Genomic DNA, 27,914 nt, shown 5'->3' with positions numbered 1-27,914 from the left:
AAGGTTTGGTATAAATTTGATGTCCCAGCAATTACCCAGCCTGTCAACATGGGGTTAGTTGAACTAAACCTATACAAGCAGTGCCACCCAAATAATCCTTTTTTATTTCTTACATAGCATGAGTGCATTGAACGGAGAATGTACCCGTGGCTGCCCTGGGTACAATGTTAAATCATCCTCAGCTCCTGTATTACAGCGATGGGCGCTATAGAACAACATGAGACAGAACAGGAATGACAGGATTGCCCAAAGTAGGAACAATAAATCCATTTATTTTTTCACCTGAAAATTTAAAATAAATTTTTACCTGATATTTGTACTGTAAAAAAATATTCAGTGACACATCATCAGCGAAGCCACCCCCATCCTAATTACTGTGATCAGTCCCCTTAATACACGTGCCAGGTCCCGAGAGAGAAGGTTTTATCCCTCTGATTCAGCAGGATATTTCTCAGGAGTTAAATTCTCCATGCTCTGGCTGAGTTGGACTCTTGGATCCTTTGAGCTTCAAGCTTGAGTCTTTTCTGTCAGCTCTTGGCCTGGGCTAACCTTTGCCTCTTCTGCAGTTCCTCTGTTCGTTGCTTCTGATGTTCCTTCATGCAGTCCTTGAAGGCCTGAACCTGCTGCTGACACTTCCTCCAGTCCTGGTGTTCGGCCATGCACTCCTGCACTGCATAATGGAAAGTGGCGCAGCCAGTGCGCAAGATCATTTGATCCAAGGGATCCTCCTCGTCTTCGGACTTCTGGCTCCAGTTGTGACCTTGAGGGCTGGGACCAGACATCTTGTTGGATCTAAGGAGTAACCGATCAGAGGAGAGTAGCAGAGGGGGGAGGAAAATGTCATTAGAAAACTCTGTCACAAAAACTCAATCACAGGGCTTGTGCCACTGGGGAATCACAAACAAGAAATGATAGGGTAGGAGGGGAGAAGAGCCAGTGGAGATACTGTACTCCCAGCCTTCACTCTGCATATCCATGTTCCCAGCATTCCCTACTGCCACCCCAACCTTGGCGGGACCTCCCATACTCCTTGTGAATATTTTGCCCTTCTATAGCATCTTCTAGGGAACTCAAAGAATTTTACAAACATTAAAGATTTAATGACAGGTTTCAGAATAGCAGCCGTGTTAGTCTGTATCCGCAAAAAGAAAAGGAGGACTTGTGGCACCTCAGAGACTAACAAATTTATTTGAGCATAAGCTTTCGTGAGCTACAGCTCACTTCATCGGATGCATCCGTTGATGGACCTATCCTCCATGAACTATCAAGTTCTTTTTCGAACCCTCTTAGAGTCTTGGCCTTCACAACATCCTCCGGCAAAGAGTTCCACAGGTTGACTGTGAATTGTGTGAAGAAATACTTCCTTTTGTTTGTTTTAAACCTGCTGCCTATTCATTTCATTTGGTGACCCCTTACTTCTTGTGTTTTGTGAAGTAGTAAATAACACTTCCTTATTTACTTTCTCCACACCAGTTATGATTTTATAGACCTTCAATAACATCCCCCCCCTTAGTCATCTCTTTTCCAAGCTGAAAAGTCCCAGTCTTATTAATCTCTCCTCATACGGAAGACATTCCATACCCCTAATTATTTTTGTTGCCCTTTTCTGAACCTTTTTCAATTCCAATATATCCTTTTTGAGATGGGGCAACCACATCTGCACGCAGCATTCAAGATGTGGGTGTACCATGGATTTATATAGAGGCAGTATGATATTTTGTCTTATCTATCCCTTTCTTAATGATTCCCAACATTCTGTTCACTTTTTTGACTGCCGCTGCACACTGAGTGGATGTTTTCAGAGAACTATCCACAATGACTCCAAGATCTCTTTCCTGAGCCGTAAAAGCTAATTTAGACCCCATCATTTTATATGTATAGTTGGGATTATGTTTTCCAATGTGCATTACTTTGCATTTATCAACACTGAATTTCATCTGCCATTTTTGTTGCCCAGTCACCCAGCTTTGAGAGATCCTTTTGTAGCTCTTCGCAATCTGCCTGGAACTAACTATCTTGAGTAGTTTTGTATCATCTGCAAATGTTGCCCCTTCACTGTTTACCCCTTTTCCCAGATCATTTATGAATATGTTGAATAGGACTGGACCAGTACAGACCTGCGGGGGGGGACACCACTATTTACCTCTCTCCATTCTGAAAACTGACCCTTTATTCCTACCCTTTGGGCTGGTCTACACTCTGAGGTTATGTTTCCGATCTTTTAATCAGTTACCAATCCATGAGAGCACTTTCCCTCTTATCCCATGACAGCTTACTTTGCTTCAGAGCCTTGGTGAGGAACATTGTCACAGGCTTTCTGAAAATCTAAGTACACGGTGTCCACTGGATCCCCCTTGCCCGCATGCTTGTTGACCCCCTCAAAGAATTCGAGTAGATTGGTGAGACATGATTTCCCTTTACAAAAACCACGTTGACTCTTCCCCAACAAATTATGCTCCCCTGTGTGTCTGACAATTTAGTTCTTTACTATAGTTTCAACCAGTTTGCCCGGTCCTGACGTCAGGCTCACCGAACCCCAGGCGCTGGGGTGAGACGTGGCCACTGGTTAACAGCGCACGGTGGCATCTCACAGCAGCTTAGGACCGAAAGGGAGGATTCATTTGCTGCCTGATTGAAATCCCAGGGGAGAGAGATTTGGGAAGCCAGAGCCCAGCTGGCCGAGGTGGAAAGTGAGCCAGGAGAGCCGGGCTTAAACCCCCCCCCCCGCACCCCCCAAGGGGGCCTCAGGACAGCTCCCCTCCACACCCCCGGGGCGGGCCCGGCACCCAGGGGCCCCCAGCACAGCCCCCCGCGGCCAGCACTGAGGGCTCCCCCCGGCACCGCTCCCCTCCCCCGGGGGCGGCCCCGCCCAGCACAGGCCCGAGCCCCCTGCGCCAGCCCAGAGCGGCGCCCCCCACAGCAGCCCCCGAGACGGGCCCCGGACACGCACCGGGCGGGGGAGGGGTGCGAGCAGCCACCTCTGACCTGAGCCCGGCAGCAGCCTCAGGACCAGGCACCTTCGCCGCCGCCGCCACCTCGCGGCCCCTTTAAGGATTCGGTGGGGAGGGAAGGGGGGGAGGCGCGTTCCTATTGGGTGAGCCTCCCCCAGCGCTTCCGGGTCAGGAGGCGGCGTTTCCGGTGCCGAGGGAAGATGGCGGCGACGATGCGGATCCAGAGCGACTGGAACCAGGTGCTGAGGTGGGAGCCGGTAACTCTCCCCGGAATGACTCCCGCGGTACCCTCCCCAGAGACCCCTCCTGGGGAGTGACCCCCCCCCCGGCAGCGACACTTCCTACGCCGGAGCCCTTCTGTCCTGGGGGCGGCACCCCGTTCCGCCGCCCTACAGCCGCCCCCCTCTCCTTATCCTCCCTCTGTGCTTCCTGGCTGCCCTGTCCCCCCCCGGTGCTGCTGGTCCTGTCCGTAGCTAACAGGCCCTTTGTGCCTCTCTGCAGGAGGAACGAAGGTGAAGCCTGGCTGAGCTGCAGGAGCCCAGGTGAGTGGCGACTCCCCGGCTTCAGCAGCCCTCTCCTGCCACTGGAAGAGACTTCCTGGCTCTGAGCTGGGTGATACCCGTAACATAATGCATCATACATGGAGCTGGGGGGCCACATAGGGGTGTGTCTTCTCTCCGTGAAGCACTTCACCTGACCTGGAAAATGGGAATGTGTGGGTGGTGAGATCTCCATCCTGGAATGACACCCCCACCAAGCTCTCTGCAGCCAGATTTCACCTCTTGCCCTGCCCTTTGTTCTGTGTTCCGGGAGAGTGGCCCCAAAGGAAGACTGTATAAACACCGGGAGTCCTATCCTGACCCAAGAAATTCAGAGCTGGGTGTCTGGATGCACACATGAAGCCCTCCTGCTCTCCTTCAAGGGAGTTGGAGCTGGGGTGAACCACAGCATGTTTCTGCTGAGCTCTTAAGAATAAATCTTAGAGAGGGAAAAGCCCTGTTACATCAGAGTTTGCAGCCATAGTGTAGTCCTTTTGGTTCGTTCAAGGTACAAACTTACAATTGGTCAGTTGAGTCTGTAGTTTAGGTGTGTACCTGGATTTCTCTTCATTGCTTACCTCACATAGCGGCATCCGCAAGTAATGCTATCTAGCGGCAATAACTTGACCTCCATTATATATGCCTTTGTCATCTCTCATCTGGTCTACAGTAGTGCAATATACCTGGACATGAAGCCATCAACCCTTAGAAAACTTCAGGTAGTACAGAAGGCTTCAGGACACTTCCTCATCAACACGGGCAACTGCAAGCCCATTGCATCTGTCCTCCACTCTTTGCATTTTCTGTCTATAGAATATGGGATCAAGTACAAGATCTTGGTCCATATCTTCAAGGTCTAGGCCTTGGATATCTAAAAGCCTAAAGTTCAGGGATGAAGAGAGTAGTCAACAACTCTGCTTTTCTGACACAATGGAACTTTCTACCATAAGAGTGAAGCTCATCTGTGTACGGGACTGTGCTTTCCCAGGGGCTGGTCTCAGATTGTGGAATAAACTCCCCCAGAAACTAAGGACTATTACAAACCTGCCCACCTTCTATTTCAAGTGTCGTGTATGCTGCTTTGATCTGCCATCTCTAACATAAACACACAGCAGCATGTATGATTTATAAGTAAAAAGTCCTAATAAACCACAGCCCTGTACTGCACATGCTTGTTTTCCTGGTGAAAGGAAGTGAGAGAGAATGAATCACATGTAATAGGTGTTAGTTACGTCACTTCGTGCAGTCTGGAGAGTGCTCAGCTATGACGGTGAGAGAGGGTAATAGAAGAACTTACTTTAGAATGGGACCCTTAAGAATGTTTTTCCCTCCCACCCCATGTTCATATTGCTCTTCCATAGCACCCTCCAATTTGTCAATATCTTAGGTGGAACATACCCAGAACTGATCATGGTGTTCCAGGTGTGGTCACATTGTGTCTTTATAGAGAACAGCTATTTCCTTTTGTGATATGATGTGATGCTGCTTTATATGCAGCCTGAACTCATAACCTTCTCCTTGTTGCCACACTTGTCTTATTTGCTGTCAGGCTTCACTCTTGCATCTCTGATCATTATCTGTTTTGTGGGGTTTTCCGCAGTTTTCCAAGCAGAATCCTGTTTTATTTTTTGCCTGTGTCCAGGCCCTTTTTGTTAGGTCAGTGTTTACTCTTGTGTTCAGCTCCTCCTAGTTTAATAACATCTGCAAACTTCAGACCATATGACATGGTTCCTATCTAAGCTAAAGTGAATTAATTTTTCAAGTAAGTGTTACTGACATACTATTAACTGCTTTAGTTAAATTAAAATATATCTACTGCATTCTTTTAATCTACTAACTTTGTGATTCAAAAAAGCATTTAAGCTTGTCTGGTCAAATTTATTCTTTACTAACCCGTCAGACCATTTGAGTTAAGCAGAAGCTCCCATTCTTACCCTCCTTGTTCGCCTGTTATGATCTGTGAATTCTAAACCTTCCTCTCTGCCTGATAGACAGGGCATATCAATCATGTTCATGAATTTTCTCCCAGATATATTCAGTGCCTTTGTCCAAATTGAATCTCACTTGGTGATTGAATGTTTAATTAAAAAAAAAAAAAAACCTCATAAAGGAAGATTAGATTTTGGATCTGAATAGGCTGCCTGTGTGTCACTGAAATTGCTGAAGGCCAAAAATAAATACAGGGTTATAGTTACATGTGAAGTGTGTAAAATGCTAAATCATCATTTTGTCTGATCTTTAATATGTCTTTGTACTGCAGGGAAACCTACTTTGTATGGCAGCCTGACGTGCCAGGGAGTAGGCTCAGATGGGATTCCAGAGATCTCAGCCTCTGAAGGATTTGTTGTAAATGAAATAACCAAGGTACTCTTATTTCAGTGTATTTGTATGTTTGAAGGGTCAGCAAGTAGCTACTACTGAAAATTAAAACGCTACAGTCATTCACTAGTGTGATGCCAGCAATACAGTGTGCTGTTCCATGTACTGCCTTATGATCTGAACCTTCGCATAGAAAGTGCTTAACAATTTGTCCTGATTAGACATAGTAACTGCACCAGTTGAATTTAGTTGCACGTGGTGGGTTTTGGACCAATATCTTCTAGACATGAAAAGAGGCTTTTTTCATTTAAAATCTTTAATCTTAAAATATGATCTTAAAAGTGAAAGGCCAAGTACTTTGTCCACTGAGGTGTACTGGCACTTAGCTACTACTATGAGGAATGCTCTCTAAATATACTGAAGTTTGGTGGTGTGTGACCAGGCTGTGGATTATATATCTTCTGTGGCTTGATGGATCTTGATCCCTGGCTGTGCTTGCTGCTATCCTCCAGTCAGATTAATCTGTATTTGAAGCATACATGGAAAGAAAACCGTTTGATGAAAATGCAACTTCAAGCTTTAGTAAGAGTCATTCTTCAGATTTTCCTATAGACTGAAGTCACTTGCACTTTATGCACAAATCATGACTGTCCTTAAATCAGAGCCTTTTGTATCTTCATATGTCAGCAATTGCTTTGCAAAGCCACCTACATGGCTTTATCTGCAATTTTACTGTAAATATGGATTGGTTAGATACATAACTGCATAAAAACAAAATCTGGAGGCTTTCTCTTATTTCACTGTTCCAGATCCAATGTCCGATATTGAGAGGTGCTAGCTGAGGATACTCAACACCTTTCATGATCAAGATTCTAAATGTACTAGGTTTTACTAATCAAGAAATATTTTTGTCCGCCAGTTCCACAGATTAAGCTAGGAATCTGAAAATCCAGATGTTTTTTCTGCTTTTTATGTCATTGATGACAAAAGTCCTCCAACTGGAAGTCAGCTGATGTTTCTGGTGCATAAAGCAGAACAAAAAGTCATAGTGGTTGCCAGACTGGCTCGGGCCAGTGGTCCATCTAGCCCCATATTTTGTCTCCAACAGTAGCCAGTATTGGCTGTTTCAGAGGAAGGTGCAAGAAACCCTGCAGTAGGCAGTGATGAGGTAAATTGATCACATCAGGCGTGTTCTCCTATAACTGACTTGCCTCTGCAATACTAATGGGAACAAGCACGTTTTTGAGTCGGTAAAATGAGCAGATAGGCGGTAAAGGGATAGTAAAGATTGTTTTCCATCTGTACATGAACATAAGACGACTGTAAATGTTATAGTTCTGTACAATTAATTCTAACAATATTGTAATCTTTTTCCGTCCCCTCCTTTAGAAAAGCATACTTGTTTCTTGCCCTCATGAAAATGTTTCCACAAAATTTTTGGCACCATACACAAGCTTTTGCAGAGTTCATCAAAAAAGCGTAAGTAATCTTGCTGAGTGATTAGAGATACACGGAGCTGAATGTTAATAACATTCTTTGTCTGTCTGTAATTGTTGCAGACCAGTTAAGCAAATGGAGTAAAACATGCCTTTGCATAGAAACTTAGCAACAAACTATTCTAATCAGGTTGGAATTAAGTTAGTATTTCCACTTTCTAGCTTTAAACTTGGTCTCTCCAGTTCATTAAAGGGGTGGTGTATGAAAACAATCCAAAGTAAATTCTGCTATCCTTTGGGCAGCTTAAAATAGAGATTCCCTTTAGTTACATGGAAGAATAAGGTGCTGTTGCATTTTGCTGTTTTTGGGTCACCTGTAAATCTAATCTAATTGTGGTTAAATTCCATCCAACACCCCTAAAAAATACATGAAGCAGTCACATATGATACAGAGAGGCATTTGGTCTTCTTGGTAAAAATCTCTGGAAACTTTGGTCCCTGGAATCCTTCTCGAGATCCAATTCTACTGTGACAGCTACAAGGAACTGGCCAGTTATAATGAAGAAGGAAAAAACAAACTTTCCAGTGACGTAGAACCGTCAAGTATCAGAGGGGTAGCTGTGTTAGTCTGGATCTGTGAAAGCTGCAAAGAGTGCTGTGGCACCTTATAGACTAACAGACATATTGGAGCATAAGCTTTCGTGGGTGAATACCCACTTCTTCAGATGCGTGTAGTGGAAATTTCCAGAGGCAGGCATACATATATTTATTTATTTATGCCTTCCTCTGGAAATTTCCACTACATGCATCTGAAGAAAAGCTTATACTCCAATACGTCTGTTAGTCTATAAGGTGCTAAGGGACTCTTTGCCGCTTTCGTAGAACCATCAGATTTTCACTTTCCCTATTGTTACATTACATTAATATGCAACAAAACTCAAATAATGTCATCAGGGCAGGGGCCATGTCTTCCTGTATGCTTGTTTGTACAGTGCTTCGCACAAAGGGACTCTGGTCCTAACAGCGGCCTCTGAGTACAACTACAGTACCTGTCATAAATAATAGGAAAGCATTGCTCTTTGACAACTGGATACTTCACCTCTTTGACAGGAGCAGTTCTGTGGATCAGCAGAGTGCCACTGGATTTACTGCAATGATTCCTGAAGTAACTACAACAATGGCACTACATTCGCCATACTACACAGTGCCCATGCTACTCCATATCCCTTCCTTCAATAACTGGGCTCCAAAAATATCACTTTTGGCCTACTTTCCCATGGAGGCAGCATGGTCTAGTGGTTAAAGGACAAGACTGAATCAGGCAATAAGCATTTGGTTTTTGACTGGGCCACAGTTCCTGTGTGACCATGGGGAAAGTCACTTCACCTCGGTGCCTTGTTTTGTGTGTCAGTAAAAGGGGAGATTGAGATGCTTTATTTGTTCTAGTAGCACTCAGAGACCCCAGTGAGAACAGGGGACCAATGTGACAGGTCCTGTACAAACATACGGGGTGACATGGTACCTGCCCAAAATGTGGGAAGGATGCCCTTCTCCCACAGTCTCCTCTGGCTGGCTCTTGTTTTCTCTGTTTTCCTCTATCCTGCACTTTAACTCCAGTCTCTGCTCACTCCAGTCCCCCAGCAGGTTCCATCATAAAGGGAAAAGATGGGTGAATTACAGCAGAAATCATTACAACACTAGAGAGCATGACAGGCTGGGCTAGGGGGCTAGTAATGGTATGGAGCTCTTCAACTCTAGGTCTCTAATTCAAGGCCAGACCAAGCTTGTCGTGGCAAAGCTGCTGAATTGGTGGCTGTTTGTCCTAGAGAAAATGAACTTGGCCTTTCTAGTGCCCATGGTGTAACAGCTGTACCTAATCCCCTTGTTGGCAGACTCAGCAGAGAGGCTAGGGTTGAATGGTTTATGAATAATGAGTTACTTTCACCCCTTAAAGTGTACCCTCCAGTTCCGGGGCGAGGCGTGAGGGCAGGGCAGTTTGGGTAAGGTCACACTACTGCTGCCTGCTCTGCCTGTGTCTGCTCTGTGGATAAACAGAGGACTCCTCACTTTCCTGGGCTTCCAGTCCATCTCCTTGCCCCAGCTTTGTTCTTTATTTAAACATAATTCTTATTTTTGTGGGATATTTCTGCTTTTTAATTTTCTCCTCCCCCTCCTCTACTCCCATATAGTAACTGCACCTCCCTGTTCTGCAGTCTCTATTTTGGGGAGCTGCTCACATTCTTAAGTGACATGGCAAAGCTGAATTTCATCTGGGACTTTCATTTTGGCATTGGAAAGGAGCACATGGCTGCGAACATCAGCCTTTGATTTGGCTAACTTTCTAACTCTACATAAAGCTTACCCAAAGAAACTAAAAAACATGTGTATCCCAAATGAAACCTGTTCTGCCACAGAAGGGAGAAGAGCAGAAACCTGTACAGTCTGCGAGGGACTTGGCTATACAGATCTAACTTACTTGTGAGGTGCTTAGATACTATGATAATGGGTGCTATAGAAAATGCTATAGTAGAAGCTGAAAAATAAATGTTCTCCATCTCTTTGTGAAAATACATCTTGATGCACAGTATGTTTGGGTAAAGTAGCATTTTCACATCTCTACAACAGTGTATTAAAAGAAAGTGAGGTTGTGTTGAGAGAGAGTCAGATTAGTAATGTCAGCTACATAAGCAGAGGGGAATTGCTTTTCCTGATTTCCATGAATACATAAGTATCTCCAGAAGCCCTTCATCCTTTCGCAGTGTAAATGGGATTGCCTGATGTTTTGTTCCACTGTGCTTTGAATGTTACTGAATGAGGGTGATGGGCTGCAGATTGCTGGCTCTGGAAAACAGACTGAGGTAAATGTCTATTATTAGGTAGATGAGTTTCAAGCAGATACACTATAAGCTACAGTTATCACTTCTACCTCTGCATCTGGGTCTGATTTAACACACATTACCTCAGCCTGCTTATTGATCCCTTGTTAGTTTCTGAATTAGTAAAACATTAACACTGTGCCTTTTAGTGTCTGCTGAGAGTGCTTTGCAATTTCTAATCCTTTCATTGTGAGGCACTGTATTACTGCTGAGAGGATTGGAATTATCTGTGAAGTTATTCTGTTGTCGTCTTACATTTCTGTGATCAAATCGTGCTAAATTATTGTCTGATTTGACTTGTGCTTTCAGTGAATAGCCCCAGCCAGCAGAGCTCTTATATGAGTTTTAAATAGGTTTAAACACAAAAGCAATCCACAAATTCACTTTTTTCTTTAAAATGGGTAATAATGGGAGTACTGTTGGTGTGCAGCCATGTCACCCCTAGCTGTGGTCTTGCTTGTCAGAGCTCATGAGCTAAACAGAGTTTGACCTGGTCATTGCTTGGCTAGGAAACCAGGGAAAACATGGTGGCAAATCATTAGGTGGCATTCTTCATTCTGAGTTGGTATCGAACTGGTGACTCAGTATGATGCCACTAGATGAGCTTTTATTTTAGATAAGACATAAAACCTGAGTGCTGACCACTTGTGAGTAGTAAGGATCCCATATCCTTTTCTACTGGGATGCTAGAGCGAAGGTCTTACTCTATCAGAGTTCCAGGTTGAGTAATTATGTTCTGTTTTCCTTCAGCTGAAGACTGTTCTTACAGTTTTGTCCTTAACTGTTCACTGTTGATACAATCTGTTACCCAGCTGTCATATTCCACCCCAGGAGTAGCTGTACTTTATCAGTGAGTGAAGTGATATGATTACACAATGCCTTACAAAATTACTTCATCCACAACTAAAATACAGCCCCCTTCAGAGTAGAAGAAATCTATTTACCAGATCACAGCAGTGATGCACAATATTTTGGGGAAAGAGAAATTTGTGAAAGGATATAAGGCAAATGTTTGCTGTCACAAAAAGTGGTAAATTGTGTGGGAGTCAGTTTATCTACTTAATGAGGATGAAGTCAGCCCTACTGGAATTTAAGGCTGTGGCTGCTGGGTGTCTGAGTATTTCAAACCTGATGTTTTGCAGGTTTGGATCTGTTTTCCTATGCTCGCAAACACAATGCCCTTTCGTGGCACGGGGAGTTAAGCAGAAGAGGCTACACTTAGGTACCGTATAGTGTAAGGAAGGGAATATTGTCTAGTAATTAGAGCAAAGGTCTGCGTCAGGGTTCTAGTCTAAGCTCTGCTACTGACTGTTATTTTGGGCCAGTTGTGTAACCTCATTACTTCAGTTTCTTATTTGCAAAAAGGGGCTTATGCCTACAGTCTAGAAAAATCCTGGCCCCTGTTCAACCCAGGGCAACCAAAAACTTGGTCTGGCCAATTGAAATGTAATTATTGCTATCTATACATGCTGCTGACCTGCCCTTCAAAATCCACTCCATCTCCTTGCTCATGCAGAATTCTGAGCTGAGCCAGAGGAAAAATTTAGCAAAGTCTCTGCTTGTAAATGCCACCAAATTGTAAGAAATCGAGGTGATTCAAGTCAGATAATCCAGTCAGTCAACATGTCTGAATCCTGGGTTCAGGTCAGATCATACCAGCAGCTTGTCCTTGAGGGAGAGACACAGAATGTCTGTCTGTATAATACAACTTAATCAGAAAACACTCATTTAAGCTACCTACTCCCTTCTGTCAAGCCCCCTTCCCTCCCAAAAGGGAGACAACCCTTTTTTCTGGTTAAACTAAATGAGAAAGCCAAGACCTTGTTAAACATATTCTTAACATTTCTCGATGAGTGCCTCCTAACCTCTCTGAGACCAATGTCTGTAAAAGGTCTTGAGGTCCTCAGATGAAAGGTGCTTTGTATGTGGAGAGTATTATCAGACCAAAATTGTTCAGTTATGCCTGTGAAGTGATTGACTATGATTGTTCAGGTGCTATGGTGAAATCTGCAATATCTATCTCTATATAGGTGTTATTACTGAATGCTTTGGTTAGCAGGTCTCCTTCAATGCAAAATTCCCTTGCAGGAGTGAGCAAAATAAGCATGTGTTCGTAGGGTCACGTAAAATGCTCAAACTATTTGGTGCTGTCTTTCCAAACAGATACTCTGCATTGATATTTCCAGTGGCGGGGGCCTTGGCGTCTCTTCCAGCACCGATGGAACCATGAAAGTCTGGCAGGCGGCTAATGGAGAAATAAGAGTAAGAACTTTGGCTCTATCTTTGGGTTCTTATATGTTTCTTTGTCTCAAGTTCATAGATTATAGTGTCCCGGCCCTAGCTTTGGCTCCTAACTAATAGTGACTGTGCACTGAGGTCCAGTGTGGTTACGGTGTTCTTCTTTGAGTGACATTAGCATAAATTTCACTTCTGAGGTCAAAGATCTAATAGACTGTGGCATAATCTCCCAAGGGAAGTGATGCTCAGAGGCTATGGTGATGAGTGCCAATATTAAAACATGGAGGGATAGTTAAAAGTGATGGTAGCTACGGCGCAGTTGTTCACTGTCTGCTTTTGAACTTATCCCACTGTAGAAGATTGGCTGTGTTCGTGGGGGATTTGACCATGTCCACGATTTAGGTAGAAACACTGTGTGCTTTCCTAGTACTGAATAACTTCATACAGGATGGCATCGGGGTGATAACAGTGGAACTAGCATGCAGTTCTTTGTTTTTCCAGAGACTATTGGAAGGCCATGTGTATGATGTGAATTGTTGCAGGTTTTTCCCGTCGGGCCTTGTGGTTCTGAGTGGGGGAATGGATGCCCAGCTAAAGATCTGGTCAGCAGAAGATGCCAGCTGTGTAGTAACGTTTAAAGGACACAAAGGAGGTACACAAACTAGCCTTTAAAATGCTTAATCCGCTGCCTATATAAATTACATCACAGCAGAGGGCTAAAGTTCAAGCATCAACCTATTACGTTTTTGTGCTGTGCGTTAACATTAGATGCTTCAAATCTCTTCTTCAGACTCCCAGCATTTGTATATAAAACACAGACAAAAACAGCTGCTATTCTAAACACCTGAAGTTGTTCTGTCGGGTAGCATTTTATTCCTTCTCTGTACAGTTGACTGTCGAACTCCTTGCTGTCCTAAATAGGCTGATATCCCCTGGTTATATGGATTACAATGGAAGGAATTTTCAGTATAAATGGTTGTTCAGCATTAATCAAGACATTCAGATAATAAAGGTTGTACCGTTGTTGCTTCAGATGATTTGTTGTTTTTTCAAATGTCCAGCAATGTTGTAGGTGCCTCATAAAACAAGTAAAGACACTGTTCGTGCCTCAGAGCACAAAGTCTGTTGGGTCGTGCTGAATTTAGGGGAGGGTGATTACCTGACAAAGGGCAGGGGACAGGAATAGCAAAATAAAACCACCTCCGTGAGCCATGGTAGCTATGTGGGTGGGAGAAGCTCTCCCTCCAACATGGCGCTGTGCACACTAGTGCTTATGTCACTCGGAGGGCTGGTTTATTCACGCCTCTGAGTGACTTAAGTTAGGCTGACTCAAGCTGTAGTGTAGACATAACTTAAGTGGCATCTGTCGAAATAGTTGAGCAAAATATTAATGCAGTATCTTTCTGGACTCCTGCAGTGAACCTACCGTAATTTTCACTTGACCTTTTTTTGGATTTTTAAAACGTGTAAGAGGCTTTGTGGATATATTGCAACAATGTTGTAAATTAATCTGACAGGAAATGTAGCAGAGCTTCAGTGAGAGGAAATCTAGCAGATTTCTGTTGTCTCCAAAATTGACTTAATCCGTTGTGTACATAATTGGATCGCAAGGAGTCTCAGTAGCTGCAGTCAGCTAGAATAATTAAATTTGGTTTTGTCTGGTTGCAGTTGACTTTTGTTTGAAAAACAGCCCTGGCATTTGAACTTTGCTTCTGTATGCAGACTGTTAATTAAACCTTGTAACTATTCAAATATACCTCTTTAAATGTTAGAAACAACAGTGATATAAAATTGTAAGGTTTCAGAGTAGGTTTTCTCTCCCCCCACCCCACTCTCCTGCTGGTAATAGCTCATCTTAAGTGATCACTCTCCTTACAATGTGTATGATAAACACCCATTTTTTCATGGTCTGTGTGTATATAAATCTCCTCACTGTATTTTCCACTTTATGCATCCGATGAAGTGAGCTGTAGCTCCCGGAAGCTTATGCTCAAATAAATTGGTTAGTCTTTAAGGTGCCACAAGTACTCCTTTTCTTTTTATAAAATTGTAAGGGAATGTTAACAGCTGGTAAGAAACATGCTTTCCATGTTGCTGTATCTGGAATACACAAGTATCATTGACCTGTCCAAATTCATGATGGGGTTATCTAGCTCAGGGGCCAGATTCAGTTCTGGTGTAAGCAGATGTAACTCCAGTGGGATTTCACCCAACTGGCCTACTGCCTGTGAGATTCTGGTGCTTGCCTTCCAGCTTTTTAAAGCAAGATAGGTGCTTTTTCCAGGCTTTCTGTAACTTCCTCGCTTCTACCCTTCTGAGAAGTTTCTTTGCTTTGGTGTAGGTATCCTGGACACAGCCATTGTGGATCGGGGAAGAAATGTCATTTCCAGTTCTAGAGATGGCACTGCCCGCCTCTGGGATTGTGGGAAATCTGCGTGCCTAGGCGTTGTTGCAGATTGTGGTTCTCCTGTGAATGGCATTGCTCTGGGCGTTGCTGACAATACAATAAATCTGGGCTCACCTGAAAAAGCACCTAGTAAGTAATATAGAGAGGTTTTCTTTTTCCCTTAAAAAGATGTACCATGTGCAGACTCTAGGGAAAATACGTAACTGCTGTTATGAGAGGGGAATCCTTCATCGCTAGGGCAGCAGTTCCATCCTCAGTGGTCTCTTCTGACAGCGTAAACTCTCAAGAGGAAGGGAAGCGGGCCATCAGGGTTGCTCACTGGAGTCCTGAGAGAAGCTGAAGAATACAGTTCCTTTTCAGAGGATGATATAGACTAAAAGGTGTGGCCAATTATTTGACTACATTCCTAGTTCATTATTAAAAGTGTCTGAAACCAAATAACTGAACTTAGCCAAATTTATTGTCTAAAGACAAAGCAGTACAGTATGAAAAACAAACATACATATCCTCCTTCTGGGAAGGAATTCTTATCTCGCAGTATGACCTTTATGTTTACACAGAAGTTGTGCTTCAAAGACAGGCATTTCAACTAGTCGTATTTCTAGTATGATTTTACAAGTTACAAAAGTCTGTACTAAAATCCAGCCCATCAGTTCACAACAGTTGTTGTTTTGTTCTGTACTTTTCTTATCGCTGTTCTAGATACTACACTCCAAATCAGTTGGGTGTAGAGCGGCATCCCAGCCTATGCTAGGACACAACATTCATGTCTCTTAGCTTTGACAGGCTTCCCATTTTTTAATGCCAGAGCTGACTTCAGCTTTGCAAAGTGCAGTGGGATTTTTGACATGGATGAACGGAACTATAGGGAGAGCGTAGTACATTTAGTTAACATAATTTCCCAACACTTATTTATTTGTGTGTGCATATTGTGACAGGGTCGGGCCAGATGGCTACAGGAGAGTGATCCTATTGGGATCCGGGAAGTGCTTCGCTTGCCCACTGCTAAAGGATCTCCCCCCTCCCCCCCCCCAAGCTTAAGAGGGGGATCCACAGGACCTGGACACAAAAGATTACGGGGGACAACTAATGAAATAACAGGGACAGGAGTGTGGTCAAAGGGTCAAACGAAGGGAACCGGACGGGGACACCGAGCAGAGAACCCCGGACCGCGCCCACTGCTCCTCAAAGGCATCAAGGGAGTCAGTGGACGCTGCCCAGAGGAACTCTGCCCGGATACGTGAACGGACGGAGGATCGGAAATAGGCCCCACAGTCACAGGAGACTCCATCGGCCAACCTCCTCACCCTGGTTTTATAGATGGCCATTTTAGCCAGGGCCAGGAGGAGGTTGACCAGGAGGTCCCGTGACTTTGTGGGGCTGCGGATAGGGAGTGCATAAATAAAAAGGTGAGAAGTGTAACCAAAAGCGCAACAAAATATTCGTTAGGAGCTGGAATAGGGGCTGCAGCCTGGCACACTCCAAGTATATGTGTGCCAGGGTTTCCCTCACGCCGCAAAAAGGGTAGGTGTCTGGAATGGGGTGAACCGCGCCAAGTACACGCCCGTGCTCACCGCTCCATGAAGGAGTCACCAACTGATATCCCCGGCGGGCCTCGGGACCAAGGTGGAGTATAGGCTGGCTCACCGGGGCTCCTCACCCTCCAGAAGTGGCAGGAGGTCCCACCATTTTGTATCGGGGCAGGACGCAAGGGTGAGGACGCGAAGAGTGTGGAGCACGAGCGTGTATAGATGTTTCCTTGGCTACAGGAGAGTGATAAAAGGCAGATATATTAGCCCCAGGTTGAGTAGGTCCCTTTTCCCTGGGTAAGGCAACAGGGAAGATTCCAGACCAATCAGGAACTTTCTGAAAACAATTAAGACAGACAGGCTGATTAGAACACCTGCAGCCAATCAAGAAGCTGTTAGAATCAATTAAGGCTGGCTAATCAGGGCACCTGAGTTTAAAAAGGACCTCACTTCAGTTTGTGGCGTGTGTGTGACGAGCTGGGAGCTAGAGGCACTAGTAGCTGAGAATGAGAACGCGTACTGCTGGAGGACTGAGGAGTACAAGCATTATCAGACACCAGGAGGAAGGTCCTATGGTGAGGATAAAGAAAGTGTTGGGAGGAGGCCATGGGGAAGTAGCCCAGGCAGTTGTAGCTGTCGCACAATTGTTCCAGGAGGCACTCTATAGACAGCTGCATTCCACAGGGCCTTGGGCTGGAACCCGGAGTAGAGGGAGGGCCCGGGTTCCCCCCAAACCTCCCAACTCCTGGTCAGACACAGGAGGAGTTGACCTGGACTGTGGGTTCACGAAAATGGCCAAACTGAGGGCTGCCATGAATCTCTAGGGTGAGCAAATCTGCCAATAAGCGCAAGACCCACCAAGGTAGAGGAGGAACTTCATCATAATATCTATATATCTATAACGGGTATTATATTCATACCATGTGCATAATACTCATTTAATGTGGTGTATATTACATCTAACATGTATGTATTGGCTAAAATTAGCAGGAGGTTCCATTGGCTCTAGGATCTGTGTGATTATTGGTCCACCCTGCCATTCTTGGTGTTTAGGGGTATGCTTCTGCTCCACAGGGAGCTTTGTCGTGGGTTTCAGCAGGAGTAAGATTAGGCCCTATATAATTGAGGCCTTTGGAAATGAGTATATTGTCTGCTGGTACATGAATCTCCTTGCCTTTCCCTCCCTAGTTAAAAGGGTGTTTTCTTCCCCTTTCCCACCCCAAAAGCATCAGACATTTTGCCACACCAAGTCCTGGTCTGAACCTCAAAGGGACCTGCTGGATTTCCATGTAGAAAGAGGTATGTCCTATGAGCATCTGGTAGAGATTTTGGTACCATCAGCATAAGCATCCCCAATTCTGTTGCCAAGATGCCTTGCATCACTGCCAATGATGATAACAATTAGAATTTTAACAGGTGAACGTGAAATTGGGACAGAAGGGAAAATCCTGCTGTTGGCTCGGGAAGACAAAAAGCTCCAAGGTGTGGGATTACAGAGCCGGCAGCCGGTAAGGATCTCATGAGACGTGTTCACTACTGTCCATTCAAAACCTCTTAGCACCTTTTGACCTATAAGATGAAATGTTAACAAGCATCTGGAACTCATTTAATGTCTGTTTGCAATACACTTTTTCTCCTGACTTCATAACATACAGGTGTGCAATGCACCAGTTCAGTATTGGAGCATGCATATTGAGAGTGTGATGCGTTGAAATCAATGCAGCGATTACACATTGAAATGAGGATATGTAGCAAATTCCATTCAGTGTATAATCCTTTCTTTTTCTAAAGGAAATTAAATGCAAAGACTGCTAGTAGAAGTTTGCAATTTTTAACTACAAAATTCAGAAAATGTGGCTATTACACCTGTAAATTAAGACATAAATTTAACACTAAAGGGGCAGAGATGTGGTAGGAGCTATAACTTTGCATTTTCTCCCTTTCATATGTTGTGTTCCAGATTTTAATGCAGAGGTTCAAAATGGTCTTTTTATCATGTGTCTAATCCCAAAATGCTTTGCAAATTATGCAGACAGCACCACTGAAATACAGCCTTCTCTGGGGGGGTGTCACTAACACAGTATATAAGTAGGGGAGGTGGGGGGAGCGGCGGTGGAATTTTGGCCAAGGACACCACGGCAAACCCTAGTTTTACGAAAAGCACCCTGGAATTCTTAATGTCCACACACATTTTCCCTTGGATTTTAAGGCCTCCCCTTTCAACTGCATGGTGATGTTTGGTTTTATGTTGTAATATTAGAAAAAGAAAAACATGGGTACAATCTCTCTAAAAACTGTTGTTCCGTTTGAAAGCCCAGTGTAAAATCAGCCTAGCATAATCGTGTTAATTTGCAACCATCTCTTACATTTCATAAAAAAAAAAAAAATCCTTCATAAAAGGATTACATTATTTTCAAAAATTCATTGGAAAAATGTATTCGATCTGACTCACCCTCCATACAATCTATATGAGATCATTCCAAGCGATGGCTTCTTCTCTGGTCAGCAACAATGAATTTGTAGTAGGTCTCATTTTTACAATAACGCCGCCTTCCCCAAAATGTCCTTACTAGAGCTGCCTTATCGAGCACTTGTGCCATCTTACCAGATGGAGACCTGTGGTCTACCAACCAGTACCTTCTGCCTTCCTGTCAACTGTGGGTGGTCTGGTCTAACCAGCTGGGAGCCTGGGATTCTCTCTCACTTGCGAGACAGGCTTGGAGCAGCCCAAACTGGAATAGGAATGGGAAGTGTGTAGTAATGGCATAGCAGGGCCTATGATAGAGCCTCAAGAAGGTGGGGGCCTAGAATATGCTTGTGCCAAAAGCCAGACATACCAGTAATGACATGTGGAGAAGTAACTGGGAGTAGCTGTGCAAGACTTCTTCATAATAGCTCCATCTATGGAGTGAACAAATCTCAGACCGCATCTCCCTTAATGAACTCAGTAGTTATAATCCAGATTTTAACTCTTCTTTCCAAGGGTTTAAACAGTGGTCAGAATATATCCATAAACCAAGTACTGCTCCCACAGAGCAAACGCTGCCTTGAGAACTCCTCTAGTTCTGTCTAGAGAGTGATGAATGTAAGCAGCAAAGGGCTAAAATACCACTGTACTCCATAAAGCATCAAGAATGGGTTTATAAGGTCTGATGATCTTACTTGGCTTTAAATATTTGTTCTCTTACACGCCAGTGACTAAATTGAGGCAGTGGATCCTCTGCACAAAATGTTAAGACTGGTAGCAATGATCTTATACAAGTACAGTCTCTGGTATTGGGACAGATGTTTGCTTTACACAGTACAGGTTCCTTTCTTGTATAGTATTTCCTGTACACACACTTCCAAAACATGGGCCAGATTTAAATCCTCTTATAGAGTTTAAATAGAGGAAAGAGACTGAAGAGGTAGAGACATGGGAGAACGTCTGAGTTTGGAAAAGTAATGGAGAGATGGCAAATGCTGCATTGGAGAAGACTCTTCCACCAACTGTAACACAGTTGTGCCTGAAACAGAGGGAGGTTGCTGCAAGATTAGCAGGGAGAGAAGTGAGATTTCTAGGCCCTGCAATGAAGGCTGGAGGAAGACCATGGAGGGTATTCTATGCCCAGTATTGTCCCTGCTGTCTCTGTATGATGTGCTACCTTATCTCTCCAGGGGAATCCCAGCAGTGTTAACTACATATATTGCCAATGCTAGTGTGACAGGCTCATTCCTGGAGGCTTTCTTTGCATTATTGCCTCTGGATGTCTTGGGATGGAGCAAAGAGCTGTTAGCCCCATGTTGCCTCTGACAGGTTGTGTATAATTGTCTGTGATAACTCACAGAAGTGATCGTATCCATGACTTCCTAAATAAATCACTCATTCCCTTTTCCCTGGGACTCCTATTAAGAATAAAGCTGGTGGGTTTTGTCTTTCACGCTACCTGTGAATAAACTGATATTTAAAGTCTTCTCTCCTTTCATTCCCAGGTGTTTCTCTTCATTGGATCGGATGCATTTAACTGCTGTACCTTCCTCTCAAGCATCTATCTCCTAGCAGGGACTCAGGATGGAAATATATATCAGCTGGATGTGAGAAATACAAAGTGAGTGGCAAGTGTGGTGAAGTGTTTAAAGCAGTGAATTCAGCGTTGGTGAAAGGAGCTAAATTGACAGCCATGGTGACTGGAGAGCAGGTACAACACAAGCGCCAGTAGTGCAGGGGGATGCTGGCTCCTATATTTAGCCACAGAACAGATGTATCAGAGTCAGTTACAGTTCAGTCTTTTTCTTAGTGCCCTACCTCTGTGCTTCAGGCCTGATCTGAAGGGACTCCTGCTAGAAGTGAGAGAATAACTTGGTCTCTTTGGCCTATTCAGTCCTTGGCATCTCTACAGAGATGACCAATGAGGATGCCACTTGTGTTTGTGGTGGTTTTGTTGTAGACTCTCTTCCACTAGGAACTGGACTGAGACTACAACACGGATTCATTTTCTATAGACTGCTGAGATGCTGAAGAATGGAATTTGTCTTGCTTTATATAGCTTTTGGTTGTATGCTGTGTGCGCGCCCATCCAGAGCTTTGGATGCTCTGGACATGCACTGAAAATCACAATAATGTAGGAGTTAAATATAAACCTGTTCAAAGCACCAGCACTTTTTCCTACCACGTCATTTTATCAGCTGTTCTACAACCAGTACAGCTTAAAACACCTTCCACCAGACGGAAATCCCATCCCCCACTGCCTCTGACAATGAGCTTAATTCTTTAGGCCTTCGATATAACATGCCTTATAAGTGGTGAATTCCGCTTGCAATATGATTCTCCGTTCCAATTTAGTATTTTTGAATTGATCTGCCCGCTGCCAAGTGTTTCCTTTTTCTGAAAGCTCTTCATCAAGCTCATACGTACAATGCAATGATTAACTTTGTTTATATTCGTGCCAAATGCACATTCCACTTGGGAGGTTGTCAAGATGGTACTTTCAGATGATGACACGAGAATTTAGCATTCAATTTCTGAAAATTCCTTTTCTGTTATTGGAAAATCTCCAAGCTTTCATCTATTTCATTAAGGATAATCTCTTTAAATTCTGTACGGAGGGAATCATGGTGCATGCCCACAAACTAACTAGCATTTAGATCCCTTTATATCTTCTGGAATTGCCTTTGGAGAAATCATTGCCCTGATCTATCCACTGAAGGATAAAATATTGAGCTTTGCAGACTGGATGCATCTCTATCTTTCCAGTTTTATCCCTTGTCCATGGTGACTAACCACCAGCTTTCCAATCTAACTCTGTATAATTCATGTGACTGTAATGACTTTAATCTTTAAATAACTTTCTTGCTCTGTTCTGTTTGCTTGTTCTTTATTATATTGCATATGGGCATTGTTCTGACAGTTGGGCCTATACCTTTTTGCCTGCTTGGGAATTAACTGTGAAAAATAGATCAAGTTTATTTTTAGTAAAGAATGTTATAAACAGGTGCAAGAAAACCAGACACAAAAACTGAATTAGTTCAACAAAAATGCCTACTGATATAACTCAAGGACTGTGTTGAAGTCAGGGTTTGTAAACAAGAAAATGTGGGTCTGCAAATTAATGAACCAAAATTGGTGTGTCAGAAACTAGGCCTAATTGGTAGACAAAATGAGGGGTTGGTTTGTTCTACCCACCACTCCCTTTTTGGATCCTTGAAGAAAGAAACTTTTTGGGGGAAATGAGAGAACAGGTACTGAAGCAAGCTTCACCATCATGGCTGCCACCCTCACCATCTCCTGGGGCCCTGGGTCTTTGTTATGCTAACCTCGAGAGAGGTCCTGTCCTGACCAGACCAAGGCAGAGAGAGGGACCCAGATGACATCACTATCACCATCAGCTCCAGCTGAATCGCAATCATCACGTGGGATGAAACGGGATCAGAGCTTAACAACAACACCTCTAGCCCATCTCAGCTAACGTCTCTTTTCCCCAAAGGACAGTTGTTGCCGTCTTTCATATAATCTAAGAGACTGTCAAACACAAGGAGTTTTCCTTTTACAAACTCTCTTCAGCTAAAGAGAAAGGGAACAAGGGATGTTGTTAAAATGAACGTCTTATTTAATATTTTACCTTTCAAATGCGTTGACTGTGTTTCCTTCTTTTCTTTATCTTTAATAAGAGGTTAAAAGGATATTTAATGGTGTGTTTGCCCTGGTACTAAGAAGGCTGAGGTCTATACCGAGCCTTGTTTAACACTATTTAATGTTAAACAGTGACCGGGTTATGTTAACACCTTTGGCCCATATATTCCATCTAAATTAGTACAACAGTGTGGTCTTTGATTATAATACTTTGACCTTGTTTCTGCTGGTTTTTCTAGGGCTCCAGTTCAGATCATTCATAGATCAGGAGCACCAGTGCTTTGTCTACTCCCTTATAGAGACGGATTTATTGCCAGCCAAGGTAGTATAAGAGTTCCTGAGGCAACAGTGTTTACTTTGCAATGTGGCTACCTTAATCGTCATCCTCGTAAGACACTTCTGCACATTTCTCTGCAGTGTGTGGACACGTCAGCTTCTGCTTGCGGTCCTCTGAAGCAGAGAAGAACTGTTAAAGGCACTTTATAAAACAAGGACCTGATTCTCCATTTCCTTGCTCCTCATGAAGTCTCTTACGGCTCTGCAAAATGGGTGTGTAATGCTACTGTTCTGAGTTGGAAGCGTTTCCCACCCACTTTGCAGAGGTATAAATCACTATACCAGGCTGTTCAGAAGCAGGCTTCCAGTGAATTAAGAGGATGTGATGAGTATGTTCTGACCAAAGACCAGAGCTTTTAGATCGTATCTATTTTTTTTTTTTTTTTTTACCTCTTGACCTATTTCCAGTCTGGTGCTGGAGGGGAGCTTCCAAAGGGCTAGCTGGAGTTGCTCTTGGCTCTCCTCTTGGTTATGTTCACATCCCTCCATATGATCAGCCAACATCTCACTGCGATCATGCAGCTCTGCTTTCTCTATGAATTCCTGGGTTGTGGTGCAAGGTGATAGCTGGCTGTCCAAGTGACATTTTGGTCTACGCAGGAGCTGGAGATGTAGTTTCCAGCTCAAGGAGATATACCTGCACTAGCTTACTAGAAATAGGAGTGTAGCTGCAGGGGTGCAAGCGGTGGGATCATAACCAGGTGGCTAATCCCTACTGCTGTTCACATCCCCATGGCTATGCTTCTGTTTTTAGCGCACTAGCTCGATCAGAGCTAGCGTGGACATATCTGCTCGAGCTGGAAATTACATCTTCCAGCTCAAGAGTAGACATACCCTTTGAAAACATATCCACTGCAAAAGGATGACAAGTGACACAGTGGGACACAACAGTGTTAATCAGTGTTTCATTAACTTCCTAACATCTCATGTTCTTCTGTCGTCATTCCGCAGTGGTCTCCCAAAACAACTGACTCTTCCATGAAGTACCCCAATCTTCTGAGCGTCTGTCTGGCCAAACTGGTAGCCCACAACCCCTATTCAAAGGACTCTGTTGGCTTTGTGTAACAAGTGCAGTTCTTCTGCAGTCTTATGATTTAAAGCAATGATTGGGCTCTGATACAAAATGGTACCTGTATTATGCCAATCTGCGTCCGTTTGTAGTTGTGAGACTGTCTTATCTTGCAAGCAGTTCTGTGTTCCTTACCTGTTTTGTTTTTTTTCTAGGTGATGGAACCTGCTTTATTATTCAGCAAGATCTTGATCACGTAATTGACCTCACAGAAGCAGACTGTGACCCTGTATACAAGGTAATGGCTAAGTCTGCTCACTATTGCCCTGAGTAACAGCAAGGGGGAATGAAGGTGCCACTCTGCAATGGCTGCCATTGTCTGGTGATTTGGCAACCGGCAGAGCTGGCACCTTTTTGAGAAGTGAATTTTTAAATTTACTTTTTTATTTGAATAGTTTTAACACTTTACAAAAACAATTCCTCCTGTCATGTGTCTGAGGAACAATAGCGTAATTTCTCTTCTCTCAGATGGGGAAACTGAGGCAGAGAGGTTAAGTAACTTGTCCATTGTCAGAGAGAGCTCTGATTAGAACTTAGGGGCTCCTGCCTCTGCATTCAAGCCTGTTTATTTTAAAGGACAATTCTATTTAGAAAAGTGACTGTAAAAATGGCATCGTTCTTACCCAGCTGAGCTGCCCACTGCGCATATTCCGAATCACATCTGTTGATTTCAGAAATCAGAGTAAGTTTTTGCTACTCTTTATTCCCATAAACCCTGCTGAGTCAACACAGCACTGGGGGAGAGCACTGGATTAGGATCCAGCTCCGTACAGCCACAGTGTTGATGATGATGCTTAGCTCTCCTTGTAACCAGGTTCCAGTTGCAAAGTATGGCTGTCAAGCGATTAAAAAAATTAATTGCTCGATTAATCGCAGTGTTAATAATAGAATACCATTTATTTAAATATTTTTGGTTGTTTTTCAATATATTTGAAAATGTAGATTTCAATTACAACACAGAATACAAAGTGTAAAGTGCTCACTTTATATTTATTTTTGACCACAAATATTTGCACTGTAAGAAAAAAAGAAATAGTATTTTTCAGTTCACCTCATACAAGTACTGTAGTGCAATCTCTTTATCATGAAAGTTGAACTTACAAATGTAGAATTATGTACAAAAAAATAACTGCATTCAAAAATAAAACAATGTAAAACTTTAGAGCCTACAAGTCCACTCAGTCCTTTTTTCTTGTTCAGCCAAACGCTCAGAGAAAAAACAATTTGTTTACATTTTCAGGAGATAATGCTACCTGCTTCTTGTTCAGAGTGTCACCTGAAAGTGAGAACAGGTGTTCGCATGGCATTGTTGTAGCCATCGTCGCAAGATATTTACATGCCAGATGCGCTAAAGATTCATATGTCCTTCATACTTCAACCACCATGCCAGAGGACATGTTCATGCTGATGACGGGTTCTGCTCGATAACAATCCAAAGCAGTGCAGACCGATGCATTTTCATTTTCATCATCTGAGTCAGATGCTACCAGCAGAAGGTTGATTTTCTTTTTTGGTCGTTTGGGTTCTGTATTTTCCGCATCACAGTGTTGCTCTTTTAAGATTTTTGAAAGCATACTCCACACCTCATCCCTCTCAGATTTTGGAAGGCACTTCAGATTCTTTAATCTTGGGTTGCGTGCTGTAGCCATCTTTAGAAATCTCACATTGGTACCTTCTTTGCGTTTTGTGAAATCTGCAGCGAAAGTGTTCTTAAAATGAACAACATGTGCTGAGTCGTCATCTGAGACTGCTACAACATGAAATATATGGCAGAATGCAGGTAAAATAGAGCCGGAGACATACAATTCTTCCGCAAGGAGTTCAGTCACAAATTTAATTAACGCATTATTTTTTTAGCGAGCGTTATCAGCATGGAAGCATGTCCTCTGGAATGGCGGCCAAAGCATGAAGGGGCATATGAATGTTTAGCATATGTAGCACATAAATACCTTGCATTGCCGGCTACAGAAGTCCCATGCGAAAACCTGTTCTCACTTTCTGGTGACGTTGTAAATAAGAAGAGGGGAGCATTATCTCCTGTAAATGTAAACAAACTAGTTTGTCTTAGTGATTGGCTGAACGAGAAGTAGGACTGAGTGGACTTGTAGACTCTAAAGTTTTGCTTTTGTTTTGTTTTTGAGTGCAGTTATGTAACAAAGAAAATCTATATTTGTAAATTGCACTTTCACGATAAAGAGATTGCACTACAGTATTTGTATGAGGTGAATTGAAAAATATTGTTTCTTTTGTTTACATATATTTGCACTGTAAAAATGATAATCAAAAATAATATAAAGTGAGCAGTGTACATTTTGTATTCTGTGTTGTAATTGAAATCAATATATTTGAAAATGTATAAAAACATCCAAAAATATTTAATAAATTTCAGTTGGTATTCTGTTTAACAGTGCGATTAAAACTGCGATGAATTGTGATTAATTTTTTTAATTGCGATTAATTTTTTTGATCTAGTCACATGAGTTAACTGCGATTAATTGACAGCCCTATTGCAAAGTCATATCTTGCCATCTGTTCCAACAGTATACCCCCTGAAGGCAGCATAGGCCAGCATACCCAAGGGCAGAGTTTGGCCTGCAGACTTTTAACTGGTGGTGATCCGTGAGCAAAAGAAATCCATCTTCTCTCTCACATCTGACAGAAAAGCCCATCTTGTAAACGGAGTTCATTTGATCGGTCATCTTTGAAACAATTCAAAACCCCCCCAAAAAACTTGTTTCTAAGAGTCGTTGCTGAATAACTATAAAGCATTTAGCTGTCACGTTATAGACCCCAGGCGCTGTTACAAAGTCATCTTTATAATGGCAAATCTGAAGAAAAATGGACATACCTAGTGGACCAGGAAACATGCCCAACAGTGCTGTTCAACAGGACCGCTCACCATTTACTAATGTGTCTTCTTCCCTCTTCCTCCAGTTTTCCTTCAGGGAAACTGCTGCATTTTCAAATGTTCCCATTTCTCTTCAGGCTTTTGCTGAGTTCAGAATCCACTATAATATAGCATTTGGGGAAGTACGTGAGCTTCTGTCAGTAGCAAACTGCCCTATCCATTGCGGTACCAGTAGGATTTCCAATTGTTAACACAGAGATACCAGATTTATTTGAGCATAAGCTTTCGTGGGCTACAGCCCACTTCATCGGATGCATAGAATGGAACATATAGTAAGAAGATACTCCACTTTTTCATTTTCTCTGTAAGAGGCTAATTAATTAAGATGAGCTAACTTAATATGGATATGTTTCTATTGTGAGTTGTCAAGCAGCCGCAGCTGGTCTTTCACCTTGCCAGTGTCCAGTTATTGTGATTTGTCGGCCTCATGGGAGAGGTGTGTTTTAAGGGTGGATTTAAGAGGATGGGAGTTTTTCCCTACTCATATGGGGTTGCATAGGAGAAAGCACTAAGGCGCTTGTGGGAAAAGCAGATGAGGACGATGTTCATGTAAGAGGTTTTATTTTTAAATAATATTTTCATTTCCCTCTTCTAGGTAGCGACATGGGAGAAACAAGTCTATACATGTTGCAGAGATGGGATGGTGAGGAGATACCAGCTTTCTGACCTCTGACCACTTGTGGTGTGTGGAAAACAGATGAACTAAGAACCAAGGCTAAAGTCTAGCTAGGTTTGGAACCTAGGCTATGTAGCACTTCCCAATAAAAGCAAAGCTACCTTTCTAGGACTGTACAGTATGTATGAAGTGTGTATATATAAGCTTTGAGAACATTGTTGTGATAAAGTCTAAGAACAAGGCTGTACATAGAATTCTTGATCTTGTGCTGCTTATTACAACCAAAGTTTAGACCATTCTCTTCCAGTAAGCAGCTTATAGAAGATGTTAATGCAAGACCCTTTGTATCTGCAATATATTTACAGAACTGTTTTCAGCATTCAGTGGACATTTTTGGTATTTCTAACAAGACTATGATCTTGGGGCTGGAGAGACAAGACGGGGAGGTGATCATACTGCAGAATTGATTGAAATAAAGGGATTGACTTTTGATCACCTCTGTGTAGAGAAGTTTGTGTATTTTCAAGACAGTTAATTTAAAAGCAAAACGACTCTGATATGTCCATGTCACATTCAATGCC

General features: G+C 43.1%; 2 protein-coding genes across 3 annotated transcripts; one reads left to right on the top strand and one right to left on the bottom strand.

The window, feature by feature from the left end:
- Positions 1-252: 252 nt before the first annotated feature.
- LOC102935385 (cytochrome c oxidase assembly factor 4 homolog, mitochondrial) lies at positions 253-3,117 on the bottom strand. Of its 2 annotated transcripts, none has more exons than XM_037879827.2 (2): positions 2,986-3,117; positions 253-792 (listed from the first exon to the last, which is right to left on the bottom strand). In XM_037879827.2, the coding sequence occupies exon 2, from the start codon at positions 780-782 to the stop codon at positions 528-530; it is 255 nt and encodes an 84-aa protein (XP_037735755.1). In that variant the 5' UTR covers positions 783-792; positions 2,986-3,117; the 3' UTR covers positions 253-527. The 2 variants fall into 2 exon arrangements, with proteins under 2 accessions (XP_037735755.1, XP_037735695.1); XM_037879767.1 differs by having other exon boundaries at positions 2,951-3,090.
- On the top strand, positions 2,988-27,828 carry PAAF1 (proteasomal ATPase associated factor 1). The gene is made up of 12 exons (XM_037879673.2): positions 2,988-3,198; positions 3,453-3,493; positions 5,751-5,854; positions 7,199-7,288; positions 12,285-12,383; positions 12,861-13,011; positions 14,701-14,895; positions 17,712-17,803; positions 20,268-20,383; positions 22,644-22,726; positions 23,965-24,047; positions 27,313-27,828. Exons 1-12 carry the CDS (start codon positions 3,152-3,154, stop codon positions 27,388-27,390), a joined length of 1,179 nt encoding a protein of 392 aa, XP_037735601.1. The 5' UTR covers positions 2,988-3,151; the 3' UTR covers positions 27,391-27,828.
- The last annotated feature ends 86 nt before the right edge of the window (positions 27,829-27,914 follow it).

Source organism: Chelonia mydas, chromosome 1 (genome assembly GCF_015237465.2).
Source record: "Chelonia mydas isolate rCheMyd1 chromosome 1, rCheMyd1.pri.v2, whole genome shotgun sequence".
NCBI classification, from domain to species: domain Eukaryota; kingdom Metazoa; phylum Chordata; order Testudines; family Cheloniidae; genus Chelonia; species Chelonia mydas.
This window is presented reverse-complemented; position numbering and strand designations above follow the sequence as displayed.